Source organism: Podarcis gaigeae, assembly GCF_964106915.1.
Source record: "Podarcis gaigeae genome assembly, chromosome: 2".
Lineage (NCBI taxonomy): Eukaryota > Metazoa > Chordata > Lepidosauria > Squamata > Lacertidae > Podarcis > Podarcis gaigeae.
The window spans coordinates 52,940,379-52,965,712 of NC_139679.1; the positions used below are offsets into that span (position 1 = coordinate 52,940,379).

A 25,334-nucleotide genomic window follows, 5' to 3' on the forward strand; every position below is an offset into this window, starting at 1 on the left:
CCCCTGATTGGCTGGTGCTCCGGGGAGAGGGCGTGACTTGCGAGGTGGCGTAGAAATCGGCCATAGTGGAGGCGGCGGCGGCGGTCGGAGCTCCGTAGTCGGCGGAGGGAGGGAGCGAGCAAGAACCCGGCCATGGCGTACGGCGGCCTCGCGGTGCCCATCACCGTCATGAGCGTGTTCTGGGCGGTGGTCGGCGGCGTCGTGCCGTGGTTTGTGCCTAAGGGGCCTAACCGGGGGTAAGTGCCCGGAGGCTTCGGGGGGGACGAGACGTTCTCGGCAAGGGAGACCGGTGGCGGGCGGCCCTTTTCCAGGAGGCCTGGCTGCCCCAACCGGCCGGCCGTGGGAGCTTGCAGTGCTCTGGCTACACCTCCGCCTCCGTCTGCCTAATAGCCGTTTTCCTGGCCTGGGAGGGGAACTAAAGCGGTATTTTCGCAGTTCGCATTTTTCCACGGCCTGTTGTTTAACGTTCTCGGAGGATGCGGCACAGTGAGCAACTGCCGTCGCGCAACCCCAGTTGCGGCCTTCCTTTCTTTCTCCCTTGTGCCTCCTCTTCCTGTTCCTTTTTGTTTTTCTTTTCTCTCCCACCTCCACCCCGCTTCCCGGCCCTGCCAGCCTTTCTGGGAGCTTCTGTGCGGCACTGGCACTTTGTGAGTGGCAGGTGTCAGTTCAGAAGTAGCTACACCTGCGAAGCGGCTGGAGTTCCCTTGGGATTTCTCAGCGTCCATCCCCTTTTGTTTTAGTACCCAACCCGTGTTAAGTTAACCTGTTTCAAATGGAAGAGCCCCCGAGTCAAATGCACTGTTTTGCGTTATCTCTTGAAACGAAATATTGTTTGAGATATTCTGGGAATAGCTGCTTTGTAAAAGAGGGGTGAGATGTCACAGTCATTTAACAACCATGTCGCAGTCTTGTGACAATTTATCTTTTCCGTCTGCTGTGTGTAAGTCTTTCCCCTAATTCGAGGACTATGAGGTGGATAAGTTAGTTCCGTTTGTAATTAATCCATTAGGCAAACTGCTGAATTCCTAACTGCATTCTGGTTGTTCATTCTAGAGGTTTTCTTTGTGATTTGAAATAAGATTTTCCAATTGAACCACATTTTCCTCTCTGATAACTTCCTCTTCCAGTGCCATTGAGGATTTTCTTTTTTTTCTACTTTTCCATTACTGGTGCTAAATGTCCAGCTAGGATTACCAGCAACAGTACTAGTTTATTTCTTTGAAATGTAAACTTTTTCAGCAAAAACCTACAAAGCAGTGAATGATAACATATGGGGCGGGGAGGCGGTTAGACATAAGAGAGAGCAGCACAATAACACACAATTAGCAGTAGGTGTCTTGACATCTAAGTTGCATTATGAGTCGGGTTTAAGAAGTGGGCCTGAACAGTGTTTGTGTTTCCAGCATATGCCATGATTGATGCTAAGATTGAAATTAGCTTCCATGGCTAGAGATTGTCACATTTTCTTTTCTACACAGGAAAAATCAATTTTGTGGCCTGCATTTCTGAAAACACTTCCCACTCAATGTTCCCAGCTTTACAACATTTATTGAGGCAGGGGGATTCCCCCCCCCAATACTTAACAAGCTTGAAATGATTTTCTTCACTGCATTCTCTTTGTCTTGAATTAGTGATTCAACCATATAATGAAATGTGAGCAGAACTAAGTGCAGCTCAGCTCAATGCTGCATTTTATGCTTTTAAGGTGTTGGTTAGATACACCAGAGTAAAAAGTGTTCCCTTTTAATACACATCCCATGTTCGCTACCTAGGCAAGAGGCCTAGGCAGTAGTATCCAAGCATCCAACTTGTGATATCTATTTTGAATTTATATTTATTCATGCAAAGGTTTCATCTCCTGTCCTGATTTGAAGACCTACTTCACTTAGTGGTCTATATTGTTTTTAGCATTGATACTAACAGCCTCTTTGCAAACAGGGTGCTCTAAATCCTTGGTGGGTCAGAATCTAGTACTGGTGGGTTGAGGACAGGACAACAGACTTGGGTGCAAATCTTTTGACAGATGGTGCTTTAGGATCATATTTATTAAAATATTTATGGCCTGCCTTATATGCATTGATCTCAGGGCAGGATACACAATGCATTTAAAACAATCATTCAGTTATATAGGTTCAAAATATGTTGCTTAAAATAGGAGAGAGGGAAAAATTAAACCCGAGTTTCTTATGGTGCTCATTAATCTTACATGATACTGAATTTCACAACTGGCATCATGGAGTAAGCAGAACCTTGAGAATTGATTCTAAACAATTAAATGTGTTATCTGAAACTACAGCTGTGGGGTAGCTTTAATTTACTGCGAGTACTGTAATGACCAAGAGACTTGAGTTGTGAACCTAGAAATCACTAGTTCAGGTATTACCTTGAACTTATTAGATGGCACCTAGCAATCTACTGTCTCTCAGGCCCCCCACTCCCCCATCCTCAATGTAGGGAGAGTCCTGACCTACCTGACATGGTGGTTGTGAGGATTCCTGATATGAAAATAATCTTGGTATGTATGAAGCACCTTAGAATGTTCAAGTATTATTATTGTTATTGCAATAGATTTACATTGAATCATCCTCTGTCTGCATGTGTAAAAAATTGAGAAACTATTCAGCTGTGTTTCTTTTCTTTTGTCCAAAGAAAGTCTGTAAATATTGCTTCCATTTTGTCAACCATTTCTTTCTTCCCCCTCTTTCTACAGTGTTATTAACACAATGTTGGTGACATGTGCTATCTGCTGCTACCTCTTGTAAGTATCCATTTTTCTCCTTTCAGTCCAGATGTAGCCAAATCTTTGATAGCACAAAACTACAATACCTTTTTTATTTTAGTAACCTGGCTGGGTGTCTGATGTGATTGGCTGATTTGCAAAAATATGAACATACTATGTAGGATAAAGAACTTTATATACCAGTAGTTCTCTGATGTAAATCAATTGTTAGTTCTTAACCAGGGTATCATAAATGATGGGAACATTAAGTTTTCTATAATAGAGTTGACTGTACATGAGTCTTTTGAGATGCAGAAATTGAAGTCTTATCACCCTTCTGATTTCTGTGCTGTTTAATACTTAATAGTTGTGCTTCCTCCTTTTCTAGGAAATGTATTTAAACCATTTTTGCTTCCTGTATTTCTGCTTTAAAATGACTTTTCAGAGTATTGCTAAAACAGTAAACCATAACAAAATTTTCAGCCTAGTTTTACCAGCTAACAGGCTCCTAGTTTAGCAATGCAGCTTATCCACATGGGAGTAAACTGATCTTCTGTACTAACAGGAAGCTAGTCAGCTAGAATACCATTGTGTAGTGCTAGTTTAATCTGAAGAATTTGCCTCTGCTTTTGCTTACACAAAGTCTAGATTGATCATCTTGCAGAGTTTACAGTCAACATGCTTCCATCAAGAACTGCCTTGCTTTAGCTAGACTACCCTGGGGTATAGGCCTGTTTGTGTTTGGTTTAGTGCTAGGGCAAGCAAGTTTTGTGCAAGTACATCCTGCTTGTTTATGGTTCAACAAACCCAAAGACTCATGGATGGGAAGCTGTGACCTGACTAACTTAAAAATGCATCACACCAGGATGTGTTTGTTTTTCCTTTGCTTTTATTCAAAGCACAAATAAATATAGATGCATGTAGGCAGTAAAAAGTTCTGACAGCTTAAGGTTAGTCACTTACAGGCATGGACGTTTTCTCTTTTTTGCTAAGCAGGTAGATCAAAAAGCTGTTTTATCCCAAAAGTCTTTGCTGTCATTAAACATCCTGCCAAATACATGACTTTGACAGTACTTTCTGCATAGACATCCAGCCACAAAGAGTTCTAGAAAGCAGTTGTTGTGGTGGTATGTTGTCTGGGAAAGAAGGAAGAAGGGGTTGCTACTAAACCAGGAAAAAGGTGGGTAAACACATAGACCTGGTGTCAGCACTCAATATCGTGAAGCATTTGCTGGGGCCTAAGCCACCACAGCAAGGCTGTTGCTTTGCTTTGCCCTCCCCCTCCTCAGCTCCTCCTACCACCTGGGCCTTGGGCAGCAGTGATTCCACATAGGAGAACCTCTCCTTCTGCTTGTTAACTTGTTGTGATCTGGTTTGCCGGGTGGCTTTGGCAGCAGCCATGACACTATAGTAGACTGCAGTAGAGCTTGTAGAACTGTAGTAGAGCTTGCCTCCTGGCCTATTACAGAGCCAGTGCTATTGCCATGGGAGTGAATATGGAGAAGAGCTGGTGGCTGTCCCTTAACCTTGTGCTCTCAAGGAAACTTGCCTGGCAGTGCCAGGTGAGAGTAAGCTGGCAGCTGCAGCACTTCTGCCACCTGGAGTCCCAAGTGACAGCACGTAAGCCTCCCTAAGACCCCCCACCTGCCCAAAAAAGTGGAGCTAGGATTCAGTACATAGCAAATATAGCAGTCAGAACTAGCTATGGGGTACAACTGTGTAAGTGATACTAACCCATTCATGTCTTTGTAAAATTTGCTTTAGAAAATAAAATAACATTTCAGAACACCTGACTCAGATAGTATCATGAGACTTCCAACATCTTAACCCACAAGAGCTTTCCTGTGTTGTTGGGATCAAGGGCTGAGTGTTGACCTTGCAGTATAGAAGCTATACAGTTTAGATCCCTGGGAAGAGGGAAGAATAATATTTATTTATACATACATACATACATACATACCCCACCCATCTGGCTCGGTTTCCACAGCCACTCCGGTTGGCTTCCAACAGAATATTAAAAGCGTGATAAAACATCAAACATTAAAAACTTCCCTAAACAGGGCTGCCTTCAGATGTTTTCTAAAAGTCAGATAGTTGTTTATTTCCTTCACATCTGATGGGAGAACATTCCACAGGGCGGGTGCCACTGCCGAGAAGGTAGTGTTGTACCACTCTGAGGAATGTAGCTCTGAGGTGACTAGAGGTCTCCTGACAGCTCCCTGCGCCCTTAACAAACTAGTTTCCAATACAGTGGTACCTCAGTTTACGACCAGTCCAGTTTATGAATTTTTGGGTTTACGAACTCTGCAAACCCGGAAAGAGTGTCCTGGTTTGCGAACTTTACCTCTGTCTATGACCAGAATCCGAACGGTGAAAGGGCACCAGCAGCGGGAGGCCTCATTGGGGAAAGTGCGATTCGCTTTACAACCGGTTTCAGTTTACGACTGAACAGATTAAGGTCGTAAACCAATGTACCACTGTAAAGTGCTTTAGAAGTGCAGGTGGGGCCTAAGTGTCATGGTGCACAGGGCTTTTTGCAATACTCCCTTTGTGTAAATAGGGTCATCTTTACAAAAAAAAAAAAAGAATCCAGGTCTACAAAGCTACAATATAGTACCTGTAGCTCTGTGGCACTAGTTATTTCTTTTCTTTTTAAAAACTGTTTATAGGATTAAGGTGAAAAGTAAGATGTTTGAGGAAAAAACAAGATGGGATGGAGATAAGGAGTCAAGGGAGGAACACTGAGATCCTTTTGAGCGATCTCCTTTTTAAAATCTGTTTCTCCCCCACCCATCCATGTGTTTTCTTTATGAATCTGATACCAGCTAAATCAATACCACTATGTATGTGGTGGGAACAGCTTGGTGCTCATATATACCTTCAGGGTAATTTTTCACAGTTGTGAAAACATCCGAGGGCTGCCCATTGCAGTCCAGTTGCACTTCCATGGCTTGGTACAAATTTATCATAGGCTTTGATAAACAGTGTCTGCATTCACAACACCAAGTGAGAAAATAGCATCTTGCAATGTGGGGCATGATTACAACTGGACTTCCATGGGAGTGGCTTTGGGCTTAGTTTGCATTTTCACAGAGCCCCACTTATGAGTAAGCACTACTGCTTGCTAAGAGGTGACCATGTTGCATACACTTTCAAGGAATAAAAATAAAAACCACTAGAATGCCTATATTGCGCGAATCTAATTGAAAAAACACATAAACGTAATAGGCTGTATAACAATTGTAAAGTTAATTTAACTACTTCTCAAAATTAGATACAGCTTCTCATAATGTCAAAATCAAAATCATGACATAACATACTAAAATGTAGCTTATTCAGTTGACCGCCGAGTCCACAGAGTTTTTTTACACTTTCAAGGAAACAATGACTAGCTCTATCTTCCTCCTCCTTGGAACCTAAACTAGATTAAATGCTATTATAACCACCTTCAATAGCCACCATGGGCTACATATGTGAATAGCAGTACACCAAATGGATCTTGTCATTCTTGTTTTTAAAATAGTACTACACTGCTCAAACAAACCCTGTATCAGTCAATATATGTTTTGATTCAATAAGGAGTGTAGGGCGAGGACATAAATGGGCCCTGGTCAACCGTTTTAATTATCTTCTGTAAATCTAAAAATTATAGCATGCATTGATGCAGGAAGGTGTCTTCTCAATAGAGTAGAAGTAAGGGAAGCTCCATATATAAAGCTTCTGTTGATATCTAGGCTTCCTTTTGACTTGGGTCTCCCCTTGTCCTTGTGAACAATCAGAATTGGTGAAGGTGACATTAGTATGGTGCAGAATTCCTAAGTTGTAGAGCCAGATAAGCTGGCCCTGCCTAACAGTGGAAGTTCAGTAGTTCTTCCTCTGCTTCCCAAGCAAGAGCAGTACATCTTCTACTTCACCTCTTTAGCTATGTATTTCAGCTCAGTTTCTGCACATCTATTCTGTAGGTTAACACCAAATGCTAATCCTTATTTTCAAGGGAGATTTAGAATGCAATTATGTTAACTGATTTTCTCCTCCAAATAATTATGTGTGGCTACTATTTCATAATAAAATCTTCACTTCCCCCATATTTAAATATTCTACTATTTTGGAACAGGTGGGAAGCGTGGCATCCAAAATCAATGGTAATTGTGAATGGCAGTGCTTTTGGCAACACTGAGATGTTACTAATGTAGCATATGCATTTTGCATATGTCTTCGTTACTACTGTTGTATTAGTTTTTTTCATTACATTTCCTTCATATGTATTGATGGGCAAAATGTTTTATGGCAGTCTTGGCAAAGAGCACAACTTTGTGGTTCTCTCATTCGTCAGTTCTTGGGACCTCCGCCCATCAAAGATAAAACAAGGTCTGAATCTGGGTGCTGATCATTAAGGCTGCCTTGTAATTTCTGTCTTGAGTAATTTTCCGGCAAGGTTGCTTTTGAAAATGAAACGACATTCACCTTGTACCTAGTAGCACAGATCTGGGTAGTTGAATTCTGTATTCAGAGTGCACTTGTAACTTGTTTGCTTTCATCATGTATACAGTAGTACCTCGGGTTACATACACTTCAGGTTACAGACGCTTCAGATTACAGACTCCGCTAACCCAGAAATAGTACATCGGGTTAAGAACTTTGCTTCAGGATGAGAACAGAAATCGTGCTACGGCAGCAGCGGGAGGCCCCATTAGCTAAAGTGGTGCTTCAGGTTAAGAACAGTTTCAGGTTAAGAACGGACCTCCGGAACGAATTAAGTACTTAACCTGAGGTACCACTGTACTAGAAATGGGATGCGAAATCTGTATCCCCTTTGGATGTGGTTGGACTACAACTCCCATTGTCCCTGACAGCCTGTTGGGGCTGATGAGAGCTGGAGTCCAGCAACATCTGGAGAGCCATATGTTAACTACTACTGTACTAGATAATGGTGAGGATACCAATGGAAAATATTGTAATGGGCTTACCTGAAATCTGCAGGAATCAGTACTACTGTGGCCTGAAACTGCCCTATGCTTGCTGCACAAAACATCCATTTTTGGTTTAGGCACAACTAACTTGCATGCTGGGGAGTGTCTTAACCTCCACCAGGAAAGAAGCTGTGGCTAAGGTTTGTGGGAGCTCCATGATTAATCTGGAAACAGGATAGCTTGCCTCTTGGTAACATGATAGATTACATATAGTAGCTGTACAGATTGCCCTGTTATGTGTTTGTTTTCTACTGTTATAGTACCTTATTTTCTGATTTTCAAAATGGGGCAGTTTGGGTTGTGTCGAACTAAGTCGTACTCAGAGTGGACTCATTCAAATTAATGAACCTAAGTTAGCCATGCCTATTAACTTCAGTTGGTCCACTCGTGAGTAAGACTAGCATTGGATACAACCCTTTGTAATAACTTATCAAAAATAAATCTGATTATCATTTGAAAAGGCCAAATAACAGGCACCATAAGGGGAGTTTATTTCAACCTATGGCATCCTGATAAACCTATAGGAGCATATGTGTTCTTTCTGTTTTCAAAATGTCTACGTTCAGAGAACCCTTTTTACATTGACATGCCTGTCACAGAACCTCGTGTGTAACTGAGAATACGTTCCACACTCCATTGGAGCAGGAAACTAACTGGCCGTGCTTTTTGGTCTTTGCTGTTACCCCTTGAGAACTGAGCACGTGCCATAGAATGCCTTCATAACTGTTTGTGGCTGTACATTGTGGGGGAAGATTGGTAACAGCAGAGAAGCTGCCTTTCAGAAAATCTTCTGCCCGTTGTTGATTGCTTCTGAAGAACCCCATGGGTTCTCTGGGGCACAGTATGAAAAGTGCTGACCTATAGCACGCTCTAAGCAGAGCAAACAGTAAGCAAACAAGCAAAGATGTATGCTGGTTATATAAAGAGAAAGAGACAGTGTATGATATACACACTGCTACGTGACTATTTGATATGGGTTAAGCTTCCTTCTGGTCACAAATATGTCAGTTGGGACTCCAAACATGAGTAATCATATCTGTAGAATAATGGTCGGATAGCTCAGTTGGTTAGAGTGTGGTGCTCATAATGCCAAGGTTGCAGGTTTAAACCCTGCATAGGACAGCTGCATTATTCCTGCATTGCAGAGGGTTAGACTAGATCAGTGTTTCCCAACCTTGTGCCTCCAGATGTTTTTGGCCTACAACTCCCATCATCCCTGACCACTGGTCTTGCTAGCTAGGGATGATGGGAGTTGTAGGCCAAAAACATCTGGAGGCACAAGGTTGGGAAACACTGGACTAGATATTCCTCAGGATCCCTTCCAACTCTACAATTCTATGATTACATGATTTCAAGGGGAACTACTGGGATCAAAGAGGATGTCATCCTATATCTGTAGCAATTCATGATGAAAATGCTAGATTTTGCCAGGAGTCCTGTTAGTAATCAGTGTTGAAAGTGTGCATTCATTTTGCTGTGGCTGTTTAATCTGTAAAATTAAGAGCAGTACTGAAATTTGACCAATGAACTCTGAATAGGATTAATCCTGTATTGCTTGTCTCTGTCTGCTATGGCTTTTCCTTCCCTCTCCCAGCTGACCTGCGTTTCATTCTCTGGTCGAAGCATCCAGGTTTGTGTGGAATTTTCCATGACTGCCTAAGCACTCTGCATCTGTAGCAGCTCACATTACAAAGCCGCTTTGCTCTTCCTCCTCCTTCTATAGCATTCTAGAATTAGCAGTTAGATGTGCCTGTGTGTTCACAAAATGTTTTGTGCACTGAACATTTAGCTAGACAGTAACGTTGTACAAATTAAAGAGATTCTTAAGCCCTTTCTTATTTGCCGTTGTTAACATACCAAATATGTAACCCAGAAATAAATGTGTTGCAGTTTTCTAAGTGTTTTCTGTGCTACAAAATGTATTGTGTGTTCCTGGGGCATTGAGTCCTCCTGCTTCGCTAATATGGTCACTGCTCTGAGAAGTATGCGTTTTGTTCTATAGCCATTGCTAGTAGCTTCACAAACTCTTAAAAGACATTCTGTGTTAGGTTGTCATAAAAGATACATGGGTAGAAGACTTAAGCTTTTTTAAGTATAACATTGATGCAAAAATCCCCTGACGCTTGTCTCCTGCACCTAATGTATGTCCACTAGCAATGTCAATGTCTAAACAAGACACACCAACCCTGTGAAACTACAATTAGAGCAAGAGAAATGATGGGTCTGACAAATAGGGCTGCCGAGTGACTGTATTTTTAGGTTGCCCTTTAATATTGGAAGAAACCAGTCAGACCTGCAACAAAATGTTACCCTTTGGAGTGTTCATGTTCAGTCAGTCGTGTCCTTCTCCATACTTAATTCCATTACTCCTCACACCCAGTTTTCCAATTGCCTCTTGTCATTCAGCATTCTGTGTTCAGCATGCTCTGTTCTTATTAGGTTGTTTTACCAGGTTGCAAACCTTCTGGTTTCTCCAGGCCTGCTCATATGCCCTTTTTATGTGTGGAAGGTGCCTTTGGCTACATAAACAACAGCACTCACCTCTGAACATGAGAACTAGAGGGAACCAGTAGGTCCCGGCATCAAAATGTAGAGAGCTTGTTTAAGGTTCAAGTCTTTCCACTCCATCCCGTCCCTCCCCCTGACTTTCTGTCTTGTCTCCCCCAATAGTCAATCAGCATTCTTTGCCCACAAAGCTCTCCTCATTGGACTGTTTTTTCTTCCTCAAGGTGTAATCAACACTCTGGTGCACAGCCCCAGCTACATAGAAAACTTGGATGTCTCCTTTGATTTCTATGAGTAGCTTTCTGTTCCATCACTGGGGAAATTTTAAAAAATAACTTCTCAGAGTGATCCTGGAAATTGCCTATTTAAACAAAGAGGTGGTCACTGTACACTACCACAATATTTTATGAAGGGGTGGTATAGAAATAATCTTCATGGATACCTCTAATTTGCTGATACCTCCCACTTATACATGGGTAGTGTGGTTCTGGTTGCATAAGTGTGAGCACTACCAGACTTGAAATCATAATTCGTATGTAGATCAGCCTTCCTCCATTTGTTTTCTTTATTACAGTTCTCATCGTTCCTGACCATTGGCCATGCTGGCTGGGGCTGAGGGGAGTTGCAAAACATATGGAGGAGCCCTAGGTTGGGGGAGGCTGATAGAAATGATGCTGATACATATTGAACTTCCTGGGTGATGGCATGAGTTAGAGCACTTTTTTAAACAGTGAAAATGGAAGAGAAGCTGCCTAGTTAAAACATGATAATTACTTGAAATGAAGTAGGGCAGTACACTTTGATTTATGGGCAGTTGCTCAAACTTTTATGGCTATCTCTTATTTTCAAAGTTTAATTTTGGTAACATTTTGTTTGGGCACTAGTTTTAAGTAACTGTTACTATTCTATCTCTTCCTTGGGTATCCTGATAAATTTTAGTCATTTTGTTAATAGTTTGCTCTTGTCTTGCAGCTGGCTGATTGCAATCCTGGCTCAGCTGAACCCTCTCTTTGGACCACAGTTAAAAAGTGAAGTAATTACATATCTAAGGTACCACTGGCCTTAACCGATGTGCTCTTCTACTGCAGTTTGTGGACTGGGTAAATATTGTCACTTTTTAAATTATTTATTACGTTTACATCCCACTTTTCCTCCAAGGAGTTCAAGTTGGTAGACATGGTTCACCTTCTCCCATTTTATCTTCACAACAACCCTGTAAGGGTTACAGTGAGTATTTTATTTTAAACCCATCCAGATGGGCAGGGTACAAATAAATTATTATTATTATTATTATTATTATTATTATTATTATTATTATTATTTTATTTTATTTTATCGCACAACATGCAGAAAAAGCCATGGCATTTTATTGAGTTGAGGATAGTTATCTCTCAAGAAGAAACCAACTTGCTTTGTTGCAGAGATTGCAGCAATAGAACTTGTTGATCTTGTCATAATTTCATGTGTGATTGTTATAAATGCTAGTGCCCCTTTGACCCCTATCTCAATGATTGCAGTGTACTGGATTATTTAGTACAAATGTTTATATAACCAGTGAAATTTGTACTTCAACTCCCAGCACAATTTCCATTCTTTCTCTATTGCCATTTTCTTTTTAATGAAAACTTGGACTCCCATGGTTTTGGCTCATGCTGCAAGTTTTTTCTCCATGCCATATTCCGTGTCTGTTGCAGAGCTACAGAAATGCAAATTCCAGTTTCTGTTAATGGGTTTCTAGAAAGAGAGCTGTGTTAGTCTCTTGCAGCAAAAGAAGGGAAAGGCTTATAGCATTTCGTTATGGCATAAAGTATGGTGGACTTCTGAATCTGATGAAGTGGACAGTGATCCATAAGAGCTTATGCCTCAACAAATATGATGGTCTTTAAGGTGGAGTAGCCAACGTGGTGCCCTTCAGTATTTGTTCAAAAATAAAAGAATTGTCTGCTTGCATGGGAGTGAGAAGCAATTGTTCCTATGCAAGCAAACAAACGGCACTGACTCCCTTTTCTTCCTGCCTATTGCCTTACTTTTCCCAGAGTCAAAAAGAGCTTTTGCTCTAAGGGGCACTAATCAATTATCCAGTGTTTATTCTGTCTACTTATTTAATATTGAACAAAATAGCTGTGCCCCCAAACCTCCTATATGAGGAATGTGTTATATAAGGGGGGGTATACTATTCTCTCTGCTTTAGTTCAGTGGTTGAACATTGCTGTTGCAATGTTGGCTAAGGCCTGACAGGGCTGTGGGTTGTTTTAGTAAGTCTTCGTCTCTCAATGCACCAAGAAGTTTGCCATGCGAACAATTACAGCAGGAAGCAACTTCAGGAATGTAGATTCTGTAATGGTGAAACTCAATAGTTCAAAAGGGTTCTACCTGCTGTTTTATCTTGCAGCTCTGATTCACCTTAATAACTATAATTTCCTCTGTTTGAAAAAGCTGAATAGCAGAGGACAACTGGTGGCTGATGTTATGCTTTAATTGTCTGCAGTTAAGCTTCCTTGAAACAAAGCTGTAGTGTTTTCAGATCAGGGTTGTAATGAATTGGGATAGTGACAGGCCACAGTGAGCATAGGGAGCCTGGTTTCCCTTTTTTTAGCAACTCATACAAGCTGGCGGCAGTCTTGTATTTTACAAAGAAAGGCCTCGTGCAACACAGCAGTGAACCTGGCTGTATCTGCTTGTTATAGTGCAGTGCATCCTGCCAAGTAACAACTTGACTTGAAAATTAAATTGGTGGTATATCAGTAACTAAGGAATTGGAATTAACTTGGAGGTGGGGGCAAAATTTAGCCTTGTTGCTCAAAGATGATATTCTGGCACTAGGTACTTGGTTTCTGCTCTTAATTTTTTTTGATTCTGCTAATACCAGCGGACTCTAGCTGACAGTTTGTATTGACTTATTACTGCATTTAGCACAATTTGTTCACGTTTTAGTGAGTAGAGTCTGGAAAGTAAGCCTTTCAAGATCCAAATGGATCTTCAACTATTAGTGTAAAATTTTCTTTGCAGCAACGGTGATGCTTAGTATATTAACACCTCCCTGCAAGAATTTAATTAATAGCTGAATTAAAAATGCCACTGAAACTAAACTGCTTTTTTGCTTTGCAGGATATGAAGAGATTTTCTTTATGTAAAGCCCTGTTGATCCAGATGCCTTCTAACGTACTTTGAATCCGACCACGTCTGCTCAATGCCTTACTGTTTGTTCTATTACAAGAAATGTTTGCCTAATCTTGTTGTTTTTTCACCTATGCAAGTGCCTAATAGATACCTATATTTCTACTCAGTACAATGTTGTGCTTGAATTTCAAGTATTATAAATAATATTCCATCCCTCTTCTCTGCACTGACAGTGGCTAGATGGAATTGATAATTGCCTCTGAGCATTTATTTGCCTTACCAATTTTATACTAGACTGTCTACTGATCCAGTTTACAAGCAGTCTGAATGCTGTGTCTGATAACTTTAAGAAATATGATTGTGTTCCTCAAATCTGAAATAAAATTCTTTTCTTCTTAATGTGGTCTTCTGGCTTTCTTTAGAACACGTTGTTCTTGCATAAGCATATTCAGCACTTTTATAACATCTGAAAAGTTAGGGACTTAATGATTGGTTGCATGCCTGTGTGGAACAGTTTAGTTGCTTCACTGAAGTTTTGCCCCACCCTTCATGAAGTGTGTATGCTGTGAGAAATACCCACTATGGGAACTTGGATACTTTCATAGTGTTTGAATGGAACTGCAGTACAAATAGTGTAATTGTTCCTTAAGCCATATTAAGTTCAGGATAGAATTTACAAATGTTTATGAAACAATGAAGTGACTGGGTAACCCGCATATAATTTGCTTCATCAGCTGGTTTGCTTAGAAGCATATATGGTAACAAAGCATCTTTTGTGACGTTTTGTGCATGGCAAACTTCTAAAGTGATCATGCAAATGTCGTATTGTGGGAATAATACTTGGGAGTGGCTGTGCTTTTGAATGTGCTTGTGAACGGAATTATGAACACATGCATGCTCATGGCTGGCAGCTGAATGTTTAAAGATACTCATTGCAGAACGTTGCTAGAGCTGACAATGATGGGAAAGTCCTAGCTGGGGGTGTTTGGAATTAGGAAGGCTTGTTTTTGCACAAGTCAGCAAGTAATCCATATGTAAACAAGTTATTAGACTGCTGTAAGGTCCTCTTCAAAAATAGCACTGTAGGAAAGTTATACGGATGACTGAATGTGGGATTACTAAGCGGTGAGGTATGGTTTGGTAACAAGCTCAAATCCTTGCAGTGGACACATAGCCAGGGAAAGGGAGCTAATAAACCTTTGCGGCTTTGAGTGACATCCAGTTGTGGCATCCTGCTTGTGCAACAGACTACCATGTGCACAAAGGGGATTTTTCTTTCCCTAAAGGTAAAGGGGCCCCTTTTGTGTTTGCAAAAGAGCAAGCAATGACAAAGAAGCACCAAACCCAAAGCCTGGTGGCGATTTCCACAGAAGCACAGCTCTTAATGCCTTCCTGTGAGGAGCATCATCATGACACTAGAAGCACTTGCAAAGTTAAGCACTGGGGAGGAATGCTCATTTTTGCTCTGCAGTATCTTCAGTTGTGTACCTTTTAGAACAAAAAAATCCCTTGAACCTATTTTCTATAAATTGTCGCTGTATATTGTGGCCTGCAGACGATGGTTTCCACCAGTCCCAGTCAGCCAGTGATGATGGGAACTGTAGTCCATAAATATCTGGAAGACCACAGGTAACCTATCCCTGCCATAGCAAATGCTCGGCCGAATGCAGAGTTTTCCTCTTCCTCCTTTCTCCTGCGAGCTCGCCGTGCGGCTCGAAACTAGCAGCTGCCACCGCCGTGCCTCTCGGGCTCGCCGCCGCCACTCCGAGCTGAGAACAGAACGTTCTCTTCCTTCTATCCTCCCCCGCCCTTCTCACTTGAAGCGGTCACGTGAGAAGGGAAAACAGTTTCTGCGGCCGCTGATTGGCTCTCGGCTCCTCGCTCTCTGATTGGTGGCCTTGGCTTCCTCACTTTCTGCCTTCTCCTGGCTTTGCTTTTCTCTTTCCCCTCCCCCGGTTTTTTTTTTTAATAAAAAGCCCACGTGATGGGGGCGAGTCACGCGATTTCCGGGAACCCGTCAGGAAGGGACATAAACAAAACAAACCCCAGAGCGGCATGGAGGGGCCGGGCCAGGGCTGGAGCCTCAGCAGAAGTGGGGGCCCCCACTGAGACACCCCCCATTACCCCGCTGGGACGGGGCGCCAGGTAAGGGGCCGAAGGGTGAGGCGGAAAAGTCTGGAGCCCCTGAGGCGGAGGGTGGGGGGCAGGAGCTTGAAGGGGTGTAGCGGTGGCCGTAATGCCCCAGCGCGGAAGGAGGGCAGAGAAGCGGCGCTGAAAGTCCCAGCAGTTCCCCGAAAAGGCCCGGGCTGGTGGGAGGCAGGAGGAGAGAGGCGGGGTTGCCGTGCACCCCCTTTTTTGGGGGGGTGCGGGGAGTTTGTCTTGCTGTTGCCCCCGGGAGGCGAGAGTCCTCTGCTGGGGAGGCTGCGGGGGAAAAGAGCGATCGTGTCGGGAGGAGAGATCTAAAGTTGCTGTTTCTTCTGCCGCAGCTTTTGCTTCGGAAAGGGGGCGTGGAGGCAGCTGCGGGAGCAACTGCTGGCTGGAGGATTAGGCTTGGTGTGTGTGGTCTTTACTCAAGGAAGGAGGGCAAGGGGCTGCGCGCCCCCGGAGCGCCCCCTTAATCCTAGCAGCGATTGTGCAGGATTCCTGCAGCGAAAGCAGTTCTGGTTTCTTTTGGCCTCTCGCCCCTACATGGGAAAGGATATGGAAGAAAGGGGCGTGTACTTGCTTGGTTGTCTCGCTGGGAGGCTTTGCCTTCTCCTAGGACTGCAGAGGAGCATGGGAGGGAGAGGCGTGGGGAAGGGGGAGTTTGGGGAAGCTTTTGATTTTGTAAGTTTCCTTTTCCTTGTAAGATGTGGGAGGTAGCTGGTGGTAGGTGTGGTGATACTGTGGACTTCTGTAATGGTAGTTAGAATAATCCAGTGCTTACCTTCTGCCCTATTTCCATCTTGAGAGACGTAGTTCAACCTGGTTGTTTCAAAAGGTGGCTTGATATGTTTCTGACAAGGTGGAGGATGATAAGGAGCTGTTTGCCTCGTTTTCGCAGTCGTCCACACGTTTCCTCTCAGCCTGGGGTAGGTATCTAAAACGAAAGGAGCTAAGATCTTGAGTTGTGCAGTTGTGTCGGTTCAGATCTTTTATCTCCCAGAAAAGCTGAATCCTTTAAGGATGAATGTGTTGCCAGAAGTCGTTGTTGCAAAAGGAACGAAGGAAAAATCGTTAATGATGAACTATTACTAAATAGCCGTCAAGATTAGGAGACAAAAACTTCCAGAATCCTTCTGCTTCAAATCGTGTTACACCTAAAGGCTACACGTGTTCCCATTTTATTGCCTGCTTAGACTGCATGAGGGGTGGGGAAGTGAAACCTCTCGGGACATTGCCTGAGTCCTCTTGTCTTTGCCACGGTCCAGCCAAGAGAGTAGAACGTGGAAACCAAGTAAACGGTGCGGAGTCCAAGAAAGAAATGTTGTATTTGTTGTCTTATGCAAAAGAGGCGTTGGCAGAAAAGAGATGAAAATCGGTCAGTTCAGTCTCGTGATACTCTGCGTCTCTGTGAGGTGCGAGAGAAATCCTCGGTTTCGTTGCAATGATGGGACTTTGGGAAAGTGACAAGTGAGTTTGGCCCCACAAGGGGAGGGGGCGGAACCCGAGGCTTGCCGGCACCCCTTTCATTCAGGGGGACATGCAGTCTGTTCGGATCCCCCTCTCGTTCTTGCTCTCCGCTGCTCCTCTTTCCCACCCCACCCCCAAAGGCAGGTCACAGCTGCCTTCTCTCCCACCCACTCCTTATGTCTTTCGTAAGTGATCTTGCGGCTAAAGAATGTCGCTGCCCTCGCGAGTCAGGTGTTTGGGGGGCCTCCTCCCCCTCCTCCCCCTGGATCCCTTCCCCGCCCTTGGCTTGGGGAGGACGGAGGGCGTGGGCCGGCGGAGTCCCGCTCGCTTCGGAACATCCAGAAAGTGATTTGTTTACATGTCGCCTCATGCTAGCTTGGGGAGGCCACTGGGCAGGGAGACTGACGGGGAACCAGCCCAATGGCAGCGGGGCTTGGAATTAGGCGGGCCAATGCAACCAGGGAGGGGGTGGGGCCAAGTGACAACTCGGTCGGCTGTGTTTCGGTGCGTTTGGTGGGGCGGCCATGTTGGATGGGAGGTGTGTTAGTGGGTCAGCCTAGCCGAGGGGGCTGTGGCATCGGGGAGATAAAATAAAAAAGGGGCAGGAGTTTAAGAGGTTGCTGAAGGCCCCGTCCCCACCCCGTAGAGCAGGCGACCCCTGGGCAGAGCAGGTTTCTGTAGGCTGGAGGGACGACTTAAATTTAATGCTCCTTTTCCTGCAGTGAAAAAAGTCATGCCAACTCTGTTGTGCCGCCGCCAGAGTATTTTGGGGCAGGCATGTGGGCATGCAGCAAAAAGTAGGCGAGAGTCAGGTCACAGTTGCCATGAGTTTTTAGAGAAGCACATTTCCATTATAGGGGCGGTTTCCTATCTACCCGTCACCTTTCTCTCTGGAAAAGGGGGCAGTTCCTTTTCACGTGAACGGTTTTAGTATCCACACGAGTTGCAATAATCATGCTCCATGTAATTTTTCATAATATTATTTAATATTTGGAACTCCAGTTTATTTATGTCCTTGCAGAAGCACAGGAATGTCTATACCTGCAGCAAGCCATTATAAAGCTAAATATATTTTGTTGCTTTAAAAAGAAACACCATGCAGGAAAAATGTGCACCATTATAAATCATTATCGAGACACATAACCAAGTCCAGGGATGGAATAAAATGAATACAGTTAAAGAGACAAGGTCTGTATATCTTGCTATAGTTCAGTGATTTTATTTATTTAAGTGGCTTCTATATTGCTGTTCAGGATCAATGCATTCAAAGCAGGAGTTCCTAAACTGGTCTGTGGCCCACCAGTGGTCAGTGAGCTTCATTCAGGTGGTTCGTAGTATGTCTGCGTTAAATATTTGCATTGATTTTTAATTGTATTTTTATTATATTGTATTTTATTGCAATTTGAATTCAGAATGTAATACAATAAGGTGCAATATAAGAAAAGAATATAAGAAATAACACCCCCCCCAATAAAAATGCAATTAAAAATTATACAGCATCTAGCACAGTGTATTGCTACCGGTACCACAGGCAGAAAAATCATAAAGTGGTCTGCCAAGACCCTCAGGAATTTTCAAGTGATGAGAAGGGGTGTGGGAACCACTATCTTAAGGTATAAACCAGAGAGGTGTTTTTATTTTAAATGCCTGTATTTTGTGATGATGCAACCAGTACTGGACAGACAGTATTATCTCTGCAGAGGTCACTGAAGCAACCTCAATTTTTTGTGCAAGCTTCTTGTAAGATTCCTTTTTGTCCTATTTATCTCTCAGCCTCCTATCCTGCATATGGTGCAATACTTCCAAATGAAGTATGTCCAGCCAGTATCTTGTGTGGAATTTACTATGGCTGAGTCCAAGGAGTTGCTGCTTGAGTTTAAAGCTGCTGCTTTGGCTCTGGTACCTTACTCTTTGCCACATATACAGCCATTGTTGCATGTGATGCTAAACAAACATGAGTTTGACAACATGAGCTTGGTGGTAGAGCATCTCCACAGAAGGTCCCAGCTTCAGTCTTCAGCATCTTTATGTAGGACTGGGAAACACTTCTGCCTGAAGCCCTGGAGACCTACAGCCATTGTAAGATGGACCAGTGGTCTTCCTATGTTCCTATGACTATTGTATGAAACCCTGGAGAACAGCTGCTGGTTGGTATTGACAATACAAGCTAGATATACCAGTTGTTTGATTCCATATAAGGCAGGTTCTGCTGTTCTGTGTTGCAGATTTGCTTTGTACTGTGGATTCCCTCAATGCTAAGTTCCTTTCTTAACTTGTTTTTTAAGCTTAACATTTGTAATTGAGTATTGGTGGAGCACAGTAGTATGCCATGTGCTCTTTATTTTTGTTTGGTTTTCTTTCTGTAAAGTTAGAATGCTAACCTGTATTGAAGGCTTGCTCACTTGCAAAAGCAATACAAGTATAGTGGTACCTTGGTTTACGAACTTAATCTGTTCCGGAAGTCCATTCTAAAACTGAAACCATTCTTAAACCGAGGCACGCTTTCCCTAATGAGGCCTGCCACCGCCGGTGCCCTTCCACCGTTCAGATTCCATTCTTAGACCGAGGTAAAGTTTGCAAACCAAAACACTACTTCCGGTTTTGCGGAGTTCGTAAACCGAATCGTTTGTAAACAGGACTGTTCTTGAACTGAGGTACCACTGTAATGTCAAGTTAAAACTTTTTAAGGGCTCGATGGGAGAATATTAAATACTGTATTATGGTAGAATCAAAAGATTCCCAAACCTTTTGCTTCTTTGTCTAATTACAGGGTGCAGGATTTAGTCTGTACGCCTCCTGGTACATTGTCCTAGTTGCATGGAAGTGAGGTGCTTTCATTACATGTAACACTGGGAGCAGGAGGTACTCTTTAAATACTGTAATCATATGCCAACACTGAAAAGAAGCTGGGTGATGCTGTAAGTGCAGGCAATTCTGCTTTCCTGTTACAGTACTTGTTGGCAGTGCATAGTGGGGTTGTAGTGAGGAGGGATTTCTCTATATGAATTGCAGTTCCACTTCCACATTATTTCAGTTTACAAAATAATCCTTTTCTTTCTTTGGCAGCTTTTATGCCTGCCATAGCAAGGTATCATAGTCCTTGTTTGGGAATAGAATCTCAATCATGTTTGAGGCAACTGGAGACAACCAGTGCACTGGAAAACCAACTTATACCATTGTTCTTTAGCACTTTTTAGTGGTTTGATGAGAACTTTAAGTGCATCATTCAAGAAGAAAACATATTCTGTTCCTTAAAGAGATTTTTTCCTAATACTGTAAAGAATTTAGTATTTTTGTTTTTCAGGAGCAGCCTCATGATTGCCACTTATCATGAAGAGGCGCTCATTACCTCTTGGGCCCTGAGGGTTAAAGCCCTACTTGAGGCTAATGAGCAGTGAGGGGCAATGGAGGAACAATTATTTACTTATTTAAGACAGTTATACCCCACAATTTAGCCAAAAAGGCTCTCGGAGCAGCTTTCAAAAATCAGTAGTGAATTGGCTCCTGCCCTCAGAGTCACAATTTAAAAAGAGATGACACATGAGAAAAAAAAAATAAGTGGGAGGATGGGAAAGCAAGCACAAATTTTAAAGTCATAGTTCCTATAGCACAGTTATATTGTTGTGTCTAAGCAGATTCTGGCTGTCTAGAAAAGCAGCAGCTGGCTGACTGGTTGACTTGCCTTCTGGAAGTACTCTTCCCCCAAATTCCATTCCTGTGATAAATTTTAATTGTTTTTATTCTTTGTAAGGCCTTTAAAACATTTTATGTGCACCACATAGAAATTCTGAATATTAAATGGCATAGCATTCAGTATCTTTAAAAAAATCTCATCCAGGAGCAGTGGCCAGGAGGACAGGGCAACTCCTGTCACATATGGCAAGTCACTCTTTACTCAGCACCTGGGCACATATGATGACTGAACTGTATTAACAGAGACATAAGTCACAGTGATTACAAGTAGTTTTATCGTTTAAAAAGTGGCTAACCTGAGGCCCTCCAGATGTTGTTGAACTACAGCATCTGTCCTCCTTGACCACTGGCTGTGCTGGCTGTGGCTGATGTGATTTGTAGTCCAACAACATCTGGAGGAGCACAGATTATACACCCCTGCTTTAAGTGCTTAGTAAGCATGTCATAGGTGGCTTTTGATGGTTCCTTAATGTCTTCCTGGTGGCCAGATTGCAGTGGATCCTAATTTAGTCAGGAAAGTTCTATTGAATGGCACTGGACAGGTGCAATAATGACTGAAGCATTGTTTCTTCACTACCATCTCTCACAGAGTAGGCTTGATTGTGTGATTTAGCCATATGTCATCAAACTCTTTGAGTTTTCCACCTTCTATGTCCCTATCCTTTTCTGGGTTTCATCACCCTTTCGTTTCAATACTTCCAGCTCACTGAAAAATCATTGAGCTGTGACTAGTAGAAGAGGATGTTTAGGAGCAACCATGTCCAGTCCCAGACTCATCTCTGTGTAGAACCAGCTTTGCCAATGGAAACCTCCTCAGGAGGTTTCTTGAGTGATCTTCAGGGTCAGGCTGTTCACATTGGTACACCACCCTTCAGAGAGGGATGGCTGTTATCAGCCTGAACCTCAACCGGAAGTAGTGGCTTTGACTAGGAAATCAAATTAAACCACCCTCCTAGACCAAATGAGAAAACCCAAGTAAAATATTTGATCTGTACAGCCCCCATGATTGTCATAGCAGCCTCAGCATGTTGAGGTCCATGTGCAGGGGAGTTCTGAGCACCAATCTAAGACCACCTAAGTTTAGACAAGGAGACTGTTAGACTGAGTTGTTGGAGCACTATTGGAATTATGAACACCAGGTACAAATGCTCAGAACTGGAATCCATTCAGAAGCATGCAGAGGCAGATGGGATCTTTATAGCCCATGGCAATGCCCAATCTGTGGTAGTTCTGCACAGACTGCTCAGATGTACACAACTGAGAGGGATCTGCTCTCAGCTTATCGATCCATGACTTGGTGATACAAGTCAGGATAGCTTCATCATCCATAATCAAATCAAATTTTCTTAATTATTAAGCAGCAATACCTTGTGAGTCCAAGAACAAGTTAGCAAGGCATCTTGAGCCATGGCTGGGAAAAGGACTTAGAAGAAGGGCTAGGCAAATGTTTAGCTGACCTTTTCACTGGCACCAGCAATTCCTGTCGCTCCTGTAATTCCTGTATTCTCCCCTTACCTGCATTAACTGGAATGGAGGCATCCTCCACCTTCCCTCCTCAAATTGCTGGATGCTAAATTTCCTAGTTACCTCATGATCAAGCCAGAATAAAGGCAGTACCAACAGCAGACAGCTAAAAATGCAAGATTAAAAATATCACCCTACCAATTGTTAGCTTCAGAATTAGAGCACAAATTGAAAATAATTTGATCATTGAAGATTTCCCAATCCTTGCTTCTAAACTACCCCCCTACTAAAAGTTTGTACTAGATTGACCTCCAAGGGTTTTGGTTTTTTTGTGTGTTTATTTTTTTGGAACATGTATCAGTTGCATAATTGTTTAGCTATTTCACTTTCTGTTCTGTTTGAATTTCAAGTTTTTAGGAGAAACTGAAAGTGTTTTCATTCATAGCCATGATAAAATGAAAATCAAATTCGCCTGTTTCCATAGTTCATTTCTAAAGTACATCTAACGTTCAAAGTACTATATAGTGGTGTTTTTTTACTGCAGCTGAGCAAATTTGGTGTTTTCAGCAAACGACAGACGTTTCTGAGGGAAGTATTTCTTTTTAACTCTTGTAAATACTGGTGGGGAGTTAATGGCTCATTACTGAAAGTAGTTTTAATACATCATCCCTTACCACCGCCCCCTGCCCGGACATGCATAAATAAAATATGTAGGCCCTAATAGGGTCCTCAACCTTCTGGGGCCATGAGCATTTCTGAAATTTTAAGGTAGCACCATGGACACTACCACAAATGACTCTGCTTGGCATATGGCCATCCTCAAAATGGACAGCAAAAGAATTAATAGTTTAGGGTTCAGTGCAATATGGCGTGTCTTCTACAGAATTATAACTCCATAATCAATTTACCTTTGAGAGTTTGTTCACAGTACTGAGGGGAAGAAAACTTTGTAATGAACGCAGAAGACCTCACACTTCACAGTGGCCACAAAGATGAAATTTTGACTGTTGGCTACAGGATTGGGGATAGGTAACTCTGTCTTAAAATAGACTGACAAGCTAGCTGGCAGTGATATGGACTAGTATTTGCCAACACGCTTATGTAATGTGCGGAAGCAAAGTATCACTGCGTAACCAGTTAGCTACTGGACATGAATTCTTTCATAAGGACACATTCATAGCATGAAACAGTTTTCGTAATCTGGCACCACGGTCTTGAATGCTAAAGTTGTTTTTGAAAGCTATTAATAGAGCAGATGATTCTTTTGTGCATTTCAAGTCTTGACTCTAAAGTGTTCTGTACACCAGGCAGCAGACAGAAAAAAAGATCTTTCTATAAATACCACTCTCTGCTTGAAAGGCCACCTTCTGTAAGACAGTAAAAAAAATGGTAGGAGCAAGAACTCACAGATACAAATGAGAGAGGAGGAAACTTGCTTCCAGAAAGTTTGTAATTTTGAGGAAAATAATCCTCGTGGTCCCCTACATCATCAAGAAGAAGAAAAAGCAAGTTTTCTAAGAGTAAAACATCTGGATACAATTTGTCATTGTTTGAGACTTCTATGAGGGTTGAACTAGACATAGTGTTAATTGTGTGAATGCAATTCATGTGCACATTTTTTATCTCCAAGTTGAAGCTTCTCTAGAAATGTGAACAACAGCTTCAGATATGTGATTTTTGTCAGACCTGGCAGGGGGAAAGTGTGAAACTCTCCCCTCCCCCATGATGCCTTTGGCTACTCAGGCTTTGCTATGACTGCTATTTACATAACCCAAAGTGTGCAAGTTAATTGCTTTCAAACATTTGACATATCTAATTTAGCCCTGATGGTATCTTATGAGAAGGAAAATATTGGGGAAATATGGGCATGTATACCTTATGTTGTTAACTAGCATTTTGGTCCTCCAAAATCTCTAAAACCAGGTGGTGAAAATAATGCTAAAACCTTTTTTAAAAAACTAGTTTCATGTTTTGCACAAATTTCTTTGACAGAATTGTCCACGTTAAAGTGTTTTGTGCAGGAAAAAGTTTAGAACTCATTGACATGTCAGAAGAGTAATAAGAACAGAATCTGTATTCTAGGTACAACTGCTAGATGTGATAAGCCAATAAGTCTCTTCCCTTTTGTAACTGAAATGCTTATGGCTTCCAAAGGTGGCCTCATACTTTGCATGAAGGTTGAGAATACCATGGCTTGACTGAGTTGCACCTGGGTGTTTTCAGAATACACACTTGTCGCTTCCATTGCACATGTTTGCTACAGGTAAGTTAGATGGCAGGGATGGGGAATTGTTTTGAACCCAAGAGCTGTATTCCATTCTAGGCAACCTTCCAGAGGCCATGTGCCAGTGGAAGGCAGGGCCAGAGACAAACGCAGTGAGAGCGTTAGATGCAAATTTTACTTTCATACCATAGGTTGGCATCTACATAAACTCACATACCTCTCTGTATCCACTCAGAGAAGCAAGAGACATTATAAGAATTCAAGGACACAATCCAGCCAGGCAAAAGCTTCAAGGTATGAAGTAGAGCTAATGAGGGGTGTGGCCTGGAGAGAATGACCAGACAGTGAGGGGTGGAGGAGCACATTTGGCCCTTCAACCTGATGGTCCCAACCCCTGATCCATGGGTTCAAAACCAGTGCTGACTATTTTGTTGTTGTTTAGTCGTTTAGTCGTGTCCGACTCTTCATGACCCCATGGACCAGAGCACGCCAGGCACTTCTGTCTTCCACTGCCTCCCGCAGTTTGGTCAAACTCATTCTGGTAGCTTTGAGAACACTGTTCAACCATCTCGTCCTCTGTCGTCCCCTTCTCCTTGTGCCCTCCATCTTTCCCAACATCAGGGTCTTTTCCAGGGAGTCTTCTCTTCTCGTGAGGTGGCCAAAGTATTGGAGTCTCAGCTTCACAATCTGTCCTTCCAGTGAGCACTCAGGGCTGATTTCCTTAAGAATGGATGCATTTGATCTTCTTGCAGTCCATGGGACTCTCAAGAGTCTCCTCTAGCACCATAATTCAAAAGCATCAATTATTTGGTGATCAGCCTTCTTTATGGTCCAGCTCTCACTTCCATACATCACTACTGGGAAAACCATAGCTTTTACTATACAGACCTTTGTCGGCAAGGTGATGTCTCTACTTTTTAAGATGCTGTCTAGGTTTGTCATTGCTTTTCTCCCAAGAAGCAGGCGTCTTTTAATTTTGTGACTGCTGTCACCATCTGCAGTGATCACGGAGCCCAAGAAAGTAAAA

General features: G+C 42.7%; 2 protein-coding genes and 1 long non-coding RNA gene across 5 annotated transcripts in view; 2 read left to right on the forward strand and 1 right to left on the reverse strand.

The window, feature by feature from the left end:
• ATP6V0E1 (ATPase H+ transporting V0 subunit e1) lies at positions 1-13,713 on the forward strand. The gene is made up of 4 exons (XM_083728211.1): positions 1-236; positions 2,711-2,758; positions 11,167-11,294; positions 13,303-13,713. The coding sequence occupies exons 1-3, from the start codon at positions 133-135 to the stop codon at positions 11,258-11,260; spliced, it is 246 nt and encodes an 81-aa protein (XP_083584337.1). The 5' UTR covers positions 1-132; the 3' UTR covers positions 11,261-11,294; positions 13,303-13,713.
• LOC310839579 lies at positions 11,546-16,379 on the reverse strand. The gene is made up of 2 exons (XR_014561541.1): positions 16,241-16,379; positions 11,546-11,890 (listed from the first exon to the last, which is right to left on the reverse strand). It is a non-coding gene; the product is annotated as an uncharacterized lncRNA (long non-coding RNA).
• CREBRF (CREB3 regulatory factor) overlaps positions 15,290-25,334 on the forward strand; it is a 21,512-nt gene continuing 11,467 nt past the window's right edge. Inside the window, exon 1 of one of the 3 annotated variants that reach the window (XM_083728207.1) lies at positions 15,290-15,459. The gene's annotated coding sequence lies outside the window, so the exon portion shown is untranslated. Of the gene's footprint in view, positions 15,460-15,520; positions 16,386-18,019; positions 18,115-25,334 lie in introns of those variants that run through there. The other 2 variants (XM_083728209.1, XM_083728208.1) reach the window with 2 other exon arrangements.

Coding starts and splice junctions, on each gene's coding strand:
- ATP6V0E1 (XM_083728211.1), top strand. CDS start 133: ATGGCGTACGGCGGCCTCGCGGTGCCCATCACCGTCATGAGCGTGTTC. Junction 237..2,710: donor CCTAAGGGGCCTAACCGGGG/GTAAGTGCCCGG, acceptor CTCTTTCTACAG/TGTTATTAACACAATGTTGG. Junction 2,759..11,166: donor GCTATCTGCTGCTACCTCTT/GTAAGTATCCAT, acceptor CTTGTCTTGCAG/CTGGCTGATTGCAATCCTGG.